This window comes from Amaranthus tricolor, chromosome 10 (assembly GCF_026212465.1).
Source record: "Amaranthus tricolor cultivar Red isolate AtriRed21 chromosome 10, ASM2621246v1, whole genome shotgun sequence".
NCBI lineage: Eukaryota > Viridiplantae > Streptophyta > Magnoliopsida > Caryophyllales > Amaranthaceae > Amaranthus > Amaranthus tricolor.
This window is the reverse complement of record NC_080056.1, coordinates 5,470,577-5,480,686: the sequence shown is the minus strand read 5'-3', so window position 1 is coordinate 5,480,686 and position 10,110 is coordinate 5,470,577. Positions and strand designations below refer to the sequence as shown.

Genomic DNA, 10,110 nt, shown 5'->3' with positions numbered 1-10,110 from the left:
TATATTTTATATGACAAATTACAATGAGAATGCCATATGGAATTTTACAGTCTTTTTATCAGATTGTATGATAACAAATCACAATAATAATATCACGTAAAATTTTAAAATCTTTTTATTAGATTGTAACAGTATGATTTATAAATATAATTGCACGACACAATACAACGCCATTACATTAGAACTTAGTACGACACAATTTGGTGTGAGCACATAAAACATGGTACGTGGACAACATGGTTAAGTACTTTAGAGAAACCCTCGGTCTCAAACTCTTTAAGTTTCTACCGCACTATAAAATAAAAATACTTTCGCATTATATTATATTTATAACTGATAATAATATTGTTCTCCAATGCGCTAAATTCAACTAATAAAAGTACCACTATTTCACAAGGATATAAAACAATTAAAAAAAATTTCTGGTTAACTGCTAATAGTACAAATACAAATTAATAAAAAGAAAATTAGATTCTTGTGCAGAAGTCCCCTAGGGGCTAGGAGTACCTAGTAGTAAATAGAAGTACTTCCTTCACAAATATAAATATAAATAAATACTCTTTCTTTATCTTTTAATTTACATTTATTTCTATTTTAATTTGTTCTACTTATTTTATATTTTTTTTTTCACAAATGACTTTATTTTTTTCAAATCTCATCCATAAAATTTATTTTTTATCTTCATCTTAATTACTTATTTCTATTATTCACGTGTTCTTTTTAATATTCTCAAACCCAATTTCGTTACACTAAATTTCACCCAAAATAATATGGGTACATTTCGTAGTAACGGAAGGAGTATAAATTAAATACTTTTATAATAAACAAACAAAGAAAACTTCATTATGGTACCAATTTTTCTGAAGTGTCCACAAAGGGTTCTCTGCTTCATTACTCATTAAGCTTCTACCTCATTGGATTGCAGATTAAAGGACCCAATTTCTGAAACTTGTGGGACACCCTCCTCCCTCTTCTCTTCTTTGTAAACTTCAATTTTTATGTCTTCTTTTCTCTTATTTTTCTTTGTATCATATTTTGCATTCAAACCCCACTTCCATCTTCCATGATTCTTCTTCTGTCTTTCTCTTCTTCCATCCTTTTCTCTGCTAAAAACCAGGTTTTGCCCACTAAGTCACTCTCTTTCTCATTAATAACTCCTGAAAAAGTTCCTTTTTTTGGCCTATAATCTGTATTTTTATATCTATGATCAATGCTTCTGTTCTTCTTCTCTTGGTTGGTGGGTTGTCTTTACATTTAAGTCACTATTAACTCTTCTTTCCTTTCCCACCTTCACATTTTTCATCTGGGTTCTTCTGCCTCTTACCCTCTTTTTACTGGTAAGTTTTCTCATGAATACCCACCTCCATTTTGTGATTAATTCATTGATTGATCCATGAAAGTTCTTTTGGGGTTATTTTATTATATGGATATTTGGTGTATTGTCATTTTTTATTTGTCAATTTGGATATCCAAGATCTACTTTTATCAGCAGGAATTGGTAAAAGTTTTCTACTTTTCCTTGATTTTCTTCTGAAAATTTATTGGGTGTTGTGTAATGTCTCTATCTAAGATGTCAGAAGGATGTTTTTGCCTACTGCCAGTTATGTTTTCACTATTTTCTTTTCCTGTACTTGATGGGTTTTGTTTGGATCAGAACTACCTGAATTAAAAGAATGAAATAGGGCAAGTTTTAATTTTTGGCATTTTTATTGCTTGATAGATTTATCAATATGAATATATGATCCCTATTTCCAATTAAGTTTTGAACTTTTTGAGTAATAATCATCTTATCTGGATTATAATTATGTTTTTTTAATTTTGATTAATTAGGTTTGATTCATGCTATTAAATCTTGAATTTAAGATAATTTTGGGGATTTTCTTGGAGTGATGCACATTGAAAGTCCCAAAAATGGCTACTTTAGTACCTGGGATTTTGTTAAAACTTCTACAACATATGAATACAGATGTTAAAGTTGCTGGTGAGCATAGGTCTTCTTTATTGCAAGTTGTGAGTATTGTTCCTGCACTTGCTGGTGGTGATTTGTTTCAAAATCAAGGGTTTTATTTAAAGGTTTCTGATTCATCTCATGCTACTTATGTTGCTCTTCCTGATGAACATGATGATTTAATTCTTAGTGATAAGATTCAATTAGGTCAATACATTCATGTTGAGAAGCTTGAAGCTGCCTCGCCCGTTCCTATCCTTCGAGGGGTAAGGTTGGTTCCGGGTAGGCACCCTTGTATTGGTACCCCAGAAGATATTGTGGCTACCCATTCTCTTGGATTCCTTAATAATGCTTCCCCCGGATCGAAAAGTGAGAAACCGAAGTCTTCTGCTAAGGCATTGTTTGGTAGTAAGGAGAAGTCTCCTCCCTCTAAAGTAAAAAGTATTGGGAAAGTTGAACAGATTGATAAAAAGGGTTTGACTATCACTCGATCAAAGTCGATTTCATCGAAACCTATTGGGAATTCCTTGGATAGAAAGGAAGGTTTGGGAAGGGTTAAGACGTCGAGTTCTCAATCGATACCATCGTCTCCTACTAGTTGTTATTCACTTCCTACTTCATTTGAGAAATTTGCTAATGGGGTTAAGCACCAAAGTAAGATCAAGAGTGATAGAGGGACTCCTAAGTTGGGTTTAATGGAGAAGGTGTCTGCTAAGTTAGGATTGGTGGAAAAGGCTAGTTCGGTTCGTGCAGCGAGCCCAGTGTCGAAGAAGCAATCGTCTGTGTCTACACCTAAGAAGCTGGCTCAAGTAATTGACATGGGACCTAAGGCTTTGAGGAGAAGTTGGGAAGGGAGCATGGATACAAAGAGTAGAGACAACTTGAAAGTAAAGACTGGCAAGCCCGAGATAGCCGCTGCTGCTCGTAGTACTTCTGTAAGTTCATTGCTATCTTCTTTGGCTTTTGACCAATAAATTTGTTATTGGGCTTGTATACAACAAGACCTGCATAAGAGGAGAGTTTGCTGCACACAAACCCAAACCCGATGAGGTTCATTCTAAAACCATTTAGTGATAGGAAGAGTAGCCCATTATGCTTATCTGTTAGTGAACCTCACTCTAATTTTTTGAGGTGGGATCACATGTGGGGTTATTTTTCCAACATTGACCCCCTCCGCATAGACTTATGCACACATAGAACGTTTTAGAGAAAACAAACATGATCAGCACAAATTCATTGGCTTTGTCATTGTTCGAGAGTTTCCCGACCAGTGTAACATAATTCACCGGCTAATTTGCCTTTTTCATTCGTGATTCGTTCAAAATAAGCCGAAAATAGACAAAAACCGACCATAATTAGCTTTATTCGATTCGTGAGTCATGTGACATGGTCCGGACTATGGACTGTTCTTGTTCAACCTCTTCCCTGCTTGTTGGGCTGGGTAAAAGTGGTTGATATTTCTAAAACGACCAAAACCGACTATAAGCATTCTTAGAGCTACATATGCATTAGTTATGTGTGCAATGCATTGCTCGTTATTTTGTTTTCTCTAGCTTTGATGCGAGAAGATTTGTCTTATAGCTGCATTCAAAGTGAATTTTTGTTTGGTTGGTGCGTCCGATGTACTGCCATTTTGGTGTTCCTGGATAAAACATTTTCCATATAACGTCTGATTTTTGTTCGTGGATAATTGAAGTTAATCATCTCTTTTTATTTAGGTGCCTAAGAAAAATCCATCAGATGACAGGTCTTCGACCAAAGTTGAGGGTAAAAACCACAAATCCTCAAAATTTTCAAAAGATGAACCGAAAGATCAGATATCTGCAAGGTCTTTGGCAACTAATGGAGCAATAGATGATCTTGATAGATCAAGCAAACCTAGACATTCTATTGGGAGGAAGTCGGTGGATAGTGCTACAAATGGATTTCCTAGTAATTTGGTGAAAGTCACTGCCAGTAATAGGAAATTAATAGACGCTAGTGTCTTGTGGTCGTCTCTTCCTTCCTCTATCACTAAGCTTGGAAAGGTATTTTCATGGCAGTTACCTATTTTCCAAGTATCACTGTTAAAAATTTATTGGGTTTTTTGCATATAGTTTTTTTCATTTAATTTTGGGAAATTCTATGTGGTAGCCTTGAATTTTCGGCTTTTCACCAAACATAGTTTTTAATTCAGGTGATGACCTTGGCCTTCTAACTTTTCCATGTAGTAGACAAAGGGAACTTTCTTTTGTTAACTTTACGCTATTTTTACCCAACGTAATGACATTTTTTTCAAAAGACAAACGTCGTGATAACCCTAATTGATCACATATTTTGAAATCCGTTTAATATAAGTACTTAATTTAACCAAAAACTTAACCATTTTTAAACCACATGGAAAAGTTGAAAGTTAAATGTCGAAAAGCCAAAAACTCAGGGTCACCACATGGAATTTCCCTTTAATTTTTTGTTATTTTTTCTTAATATTGTTGCAATAGTTTTTTGATTTCATGAAAAAACAAGTATTTTTTCTGGGAGAAAAACTTAAGAGTTGTTTGGTACTTGGATTGATTAGAAGTGTAAAACACAGGAAGCAAATCTTTTTCAGGAGTCTATGTCCTATAACTTCCATGAAGCTGTCTTACATAGACTTATCGTAAACAACCAAATATTTAGGGCACCTTCGAGTGAAAGCAACCCCATGACTTTAACCCAATGGTCTCTCATATTGCAGAGTTTGAGACTTTTCTTTGTCTCGTTTTGATTAATACTTGTTTTGAATGTGCGTGTGTATTCCGTCCTATAAAGCTTGAGGTTTGCTTGAATCGTTCAACTTTCCTTTTGATTCTGATTTCAGGAAGTTTTGAAGCTTAGAGATTCAGCGCAAATTGCTGCAATTGAGGCAATGCAAGAAGCTTCAGCTGCTGAAGCTATACTTCGATGTTTAAGGTATAGTAGAATTATTAAGAATAAAGTTCAAACCTTTATCTAGCGTAACTAGTGACGAGTTTTGCTAGTTGAAGTATCCCATGCTAGAAAAACAATCCAAGTGGCATAGTTTTCTAAGTCTTAAGGAAATGATCTTTGTGAAAAGGAAGTCATGTAAATATTTTCAAAATTAAAAATATGGAAAAAAATATATGATCATTTTGATTCTTTGTTGTGAATGCTAAAAATCTTGTTGCTTCTATGTTTTTCATTCTTTTGTTGGTCTATGAGTGAATGTATGACTCAATTAGGAGGGCTCTCGCCAGTTTCCACTCAGTGCTTGTGTTTGCTATTCGAGCAATAGTAACATCAGCATCTGGTCAATAAATGGCACTGTTTCATAGATATTGATCTGATCAAATTGAATGTTATTAAGACCCGACGGGTTGATATGTATATTTGTTCTTATAATTGCTAGTATAAAAGATTGTAGCGCCACCCATAGTGCAAGAACAAGACTGTATCGTAGTATTGGACTTATTGTAAATGTTTTTGAATTTACCAAACCAGTATCAACCGCATCGTAAAGGTGTAAAAAAAGGCATTTTAGGCCGTTCTAAGCGACATTTCATGGTTTAGGCCGATATTTGGCGGTACGGCAACCGCCTCATCCCGGTTACCACATCACCATGTCCGTTAGAACAACCGTGACCGTGACCGCATCTATGGCCCCATCTGCTGACTTTGAGTGTCTTTATATCTGGAGGTTGGATACTACCACAGCCCACTATGGTTTAGGCTCATATGTTTCATAAATTTGAGCTACTCTTGTGAGAGACCGTCTCTCGGTGAGACCGTCTCATACAATAATTTGTAGATAAATTTTCCTTTTGAAAACTAATTCCTGATCGTTCTTCTTGCAGCAAATATTCCGAGCTAAGTTCATCAGCCAAGGAAGACGACCCACAACCGGCAGTAGAGCAGTTTTTAGCCCTACATTCGAGTTTGAAGAGTGCACTTCTCACCGTCAATTCTTTGTCTAAAACGACTATCGTTGGATCATCCCCAGATAGTCAAGAAATCTTGTCAGAAGAAACACAGAAGATCTTATCCGAGAGGAGAAAACAAGCAGCTTCATGGGTTAATGCTGCCTTAGCCACAGATTTATCGTCATTTTCGCTATATAGTGACCGACCAACATTGCCACTTTCGGTTTCCTCCCAATCGCAAAACCCGAAGCTTAACTCCGTAAATCAGCCCATTTTAATTCTTGAAAATGCAAGCAAGAATGCATCTCCAAAGCCCATATCGAAACCCCGCTTATCAGTTAGTTCCAAGACTTCTTCTCCTGGGACCCCTCGTCGAGCCAGTGATATGCTAGCAACTACCCAAAAGATCCGACCCCAACCACCTCCTCCTGAATGGGCTCGAGGAAATGGGCTCGACGAGTATGTAGACTTGGCTGAGAAGCTGCAGTCGGAGTCACAAAATTGGTTCTTGGGTTTTGTGGAGCAGTTTTTAGATGCTGATGTCGATTCAACAACATTGACGGACAATGGACAAATCGCGGGTATGCTTTCTCAGCTAAAGAATGTCAATGATTGGTTAGACGAGATAGGCGGGTCTTCAGCCCAAGACGAGGAACAAGATACCGAGGAAGAGGAAATGGCGCGTATCTCAAGTGAAACGATCGATAGGTTGAGAAAGAAGATATACGAGTATCTTCTAACGCATGTCGAGTCAGCTGCTGCTGCACTCGGGAGTGGCTCACAATCGATCCCTCTGGTTCGAACCACAGACTCTAAAGGAAGAAGATAACCATTTTTCAGATTTGGCTCACAAAGTTCAATCTCCAAACACCAAAGTTTAACCAAAAAGATGCTGAAATACAGATTTTTGTGCTGAAAATTTCCCTTTTTTCTGTATAGTAATCACCCTATTGGGATTTATGGAATAGGTGAAGTTTGTGGTTATTTATGGTTTATAGTTTCACTTGAAAATGGGTAGTGTAGTTAGGTTCCTTTATTTTGTGGGACAAGTTTGCCAAAAGCTATACAATTTGGTGAAAAAAATTAGAAAAAAGTTGTTTCCTTTTATCTTTAAGCTTGTGGTGTGATGATTAAACATATAACATAATTTGGTAAATTGTAAGTATGAAGAGGGATGCATATTGTGGGATACTACATGATTCAAATATATTGTTCTTTCATCAATGGAATTAATAAGGGTGATTTCCATTTAATATAATTTTTAATGTTGCTATTTCTTTTGTAGTTTTCATTCATTTAGGTGCATACATTTGACTCATCATCATACTTTGTACATTCCGTTCATACAGCATGATCATGGTTTGAGCCGAGTTGATGACAACAGACCATATCCTTATCGAAAAGACCTGTGAGTTACTAACCAAGTAAGTTTTCTTAGGTTATAATCTCAAATGGTTGAAACCAACCTTATAGAGAGAAAACTTGAACTAAGCAAATTTACATAAAAGATTCTTAAACTAAGCATGGAGAAACTTAATTCTCAAAATAAACACGAAATTCTCATGGATGAGGTTTGTATTTGTTCGCTGGTAATAACAGCGAAAAAAGCTCGGTGGTAAAAAAAAAAAGTCGAGACAAACAATCATAGAGGCAACGAGTTTGTGTTATGATCGATTAAGTTTATTTGACCTAATTTTTTTGTTAAGATTTCTTATTTTAAAGTTATTAATCTAATTTTTTAGGTTACATAAAATTTTTTAATAGAGTTAGAATAAAATTAATAGGTTTAATTTAAATACACTTACATATAGTAGAAACTAGAAAGTGTAATCTCAAGTGGTCTAAAACTGCAAAAAAGTCTACAATATTTGACCAAATTCAGTTTTTACCGAATTCAATTTTATAGTCGATTTAATATTTTGAAATTGATAAATTTAAATTTTAAAAATTAGGGTATTGTTTCACAATTTGACATAATAATCTCTTTTTAACTCATCATTATAAGGATTAATTTTCAAATTTTAACAAAATTTGTTATATATTGAAAGTGTTTGACAAATAGATGATAGTTGTTTAGAATAATTGATATTACTAGTTGATTTTATTAAATGATTTAACCTTTTGATTTTGAACACATTTGTGGGAATAAATTGCTGTAAATTAGCTGATTCATAACAATTTGTTTCAACCAGCTATTTAACAAACAACTAGATTTAGATGTTTTGACCTACCGATCATCTGATTGTGCCTAAATAGTTAGAGTTGTCTTTTTATGATCAAAGCAAAATAGAACATGTTTGTACTCCTCTAACGAGATTATCAATTAGTATGAATCAAACATAGCGTTAAAATAATATGTAGGCTACCAGTCTCTTGGCCTCTATTACGCACCAAAATATTGTTGAATAATTAGAACTGTTGTAAACAAGCTAGCTTGATATAAACCCCAAAGACAACACATGTTTATGAAGTTTGTTTAATATCAAAACATGTCAAGATTGAATAAAACATATTCTTGTTTATTTTCATTTATCTTATTCATTTATACACATGAATATTTTGACAATTTATTTGAAGGCTCATATCCTCCGATACTTGATACAAGTAACATGCGATTCTTAGTACGATTAGCAAAGGCTTTATTCAAATACTCAATCATGGAAAATAATATAATTACTAATTATGTGAAGCTTGGTCACTTTAATAGCCAGATTCTGATCCAGATCCACCCCCACTTCCATATCGTTTGTCCGAATTTGATCCTGAATCACTATTTCCTCCTTAAATCACCACTTCCACCTTTGCTACCCCCACTGTTATCGTTTCCATTGTCAGATCCTGAACCACCACTTCCTCCGCTTTTTCCACCATCACTACTTCCATTGCCTGAACCATCACCAGAGTTGTTTTCGTAGCTATTTACTCTATATTTGGAGCTTGCACCTCCACTGCTTCCACTACCATATCCAGAGCCTGATCCACTATTTCCACTGCCGCTTCCTGAATTACCTTTTCCGGATTCGTATCCAGATCCAGATTCACTAGACCCACCCCCATTATTTCCTCCACTGCTCCCACTCCCATTTTTCGAACCAGATTCATCGTTTCCACTGCCACTCCCTGAATTACCTTTTCCGGATTCATATCCAGATCCAGAGCCGCTGGATCCACCTCCATTGCTCCCACTCCCATTTTCCGAGTCAGTTCCGCCATTTCCATTGCCGCTCCCCGAGTTACCCTTTCCTGATTCATATCCGGATCCAGAACCACTAGACTCACCTCCATTGTTCCCATCACCGCTCCCACTCCCATTTCCAGAGTCTGATCCACCATTTCCACTACCACTCCCTGAATTACCTTCTCCTGATTCATATCCAGATCCGGAACCACTAGACCCACCTCCATTGTTCCCTCCACTGCTCCCACTCTTATATCCGGAGTCAGAACCACTATTATCACTGCCGCTCCCTGAATTACCATATCCGGATCCAGAACCACTAGACCCACCTCCACTATTACCTCCACTTTCATGATGACCTTCATCATCACCATAATTGCTAGACATTGTCCTTGCTGCAATGCTGAGTTCTATTAGAAATAGAACCAACAATGCAACCCCTATCATTTTGGGACTTGCCATTTCACCCTCTTGATCTTTTGTTTCTCTCACTCAAGTAAGTGTATAAGAAACTATTTTGTACTACTTCAAAGAATTTTTAGATGATGAGCACTAGTTATGAAATAAGGTTCCCTATTTATATACATTTCAAAGCATCTTAGTAATACTATTGAAAGTGAGCTACTAGCTAGACGTAAGATAATACATCTTGATCATATATTAATGATCCTTAATTTTGATTGAACTCATCATGGTTGCATGGCGTGTTGAACGTCTACTTCTCTCGCAACTCCTTATTAGTGGCATACTTAGAATTTTAACTTCACGGAATTTTCAAAATTAATTATAATTATATACAATAAAATAAAATCTCTTTGAAAACCTTTCTCGAGTCGAGGGATTCTTTGACCGCATTCTCCTTTATGGGTATGAGCCGTCGTCGTTCTTCCCTCTCCAGAATCTGATCATAATTTTCTATGAGCGGGATACACTGAATATGATGATGACGAGGATACAATAAAATAAAAATTAGAAGGATCCTGACATATTTTACTTGAGACATTTAACATTTTTTAGATTTTTATTAAGAAAATTTGGTATAATTACACGATGAGATCGACCTGGCTGCGGCACCCCTAGACGGT

At 35.8% G+C, this 10,110-nt stretch overlaps 2 protein-coding genes across 3 annotated transcripts; one reads left to right on the top strand and one right to left on the bottom strand.

Annotated features, from left to right (window-relative positions):
- Positions 1–388: 388 nt before the first annotated feature.
- On the top strand, positions 389–7,127 carry LOC130825304 (uncharacterized). Of its 2 annotated transcripts, none has more exons than XM_057690462.1 (5): positions 389–1,337; positions 1,831–2,883; positions 3,667–3,975; positions 4,788–4,879; positions 5,782–7,127. In XM_057690462.1, exons 2-5 carry the CDS (start codon positions 1,912–1,914, stop codon positions 6,674–6,676), a joined length of 2,268 nt encoding a protein of 755 aa, XP_057546445.1. In that variant the 5' UTR covers positions 389–1,337; positions 1,831–1,911; the 3' UTR covers positions 6,677–7,127. The 2 variants fall into 2 exon arrangements, with proteins under 2 accessions (XP_057546445.1, XP_057546446.1); XM_057690463.1 differs by having other exon boundaries at positions 389–1,498.
- A 1,490-nt stretch (positions 7,128–8,617) lies between these two features.
- LOC130824762 (putative glycine-rich cell wall structural protein 1) lies at positions 8,618–9,487 on the bottom strand. The gene has a single exon (XM_057689781.1). The coding sequence runs from the start codon at positions 9,485–9,487 to the stop codon at positions 8,618–8,620; it is 870 nt and encodes a 289-aa protein (XP_057545764.1).
- Positions 9,488–10,110: the final 623 nt, after the last annotated feature.

Coding starts and splice junctions, on each gene's coding strand:
- LOC130825304 (XM_057690462.1), top strand. CDS start 1,912: ATGGCTACTTTAGTACCTGGGATTTTGTTAAAACTTCTACAACATATG. Junction 3,976..4,787: donor CTATCACTAAGCTTGGAAAG/GTATTTTCATGG, acceptor TTCTGATTTCAG/GAAGTTTTGAAGCTTAGAGA. Junction 4,880..5,781: donor GCTATACTTCGATGTTTAAG/GTATAGTAGAAT, acceptor TTCTTCTTGCAG/CAAATATTCCGAGCTAAGTT.
- LOC130824762 (XM_057689781.1), bottom strand. CDS start 9,487: ATGGCAAGTCCCAAAATGATAGGGGTTGCATTGTTGGTTCTATTTCTA.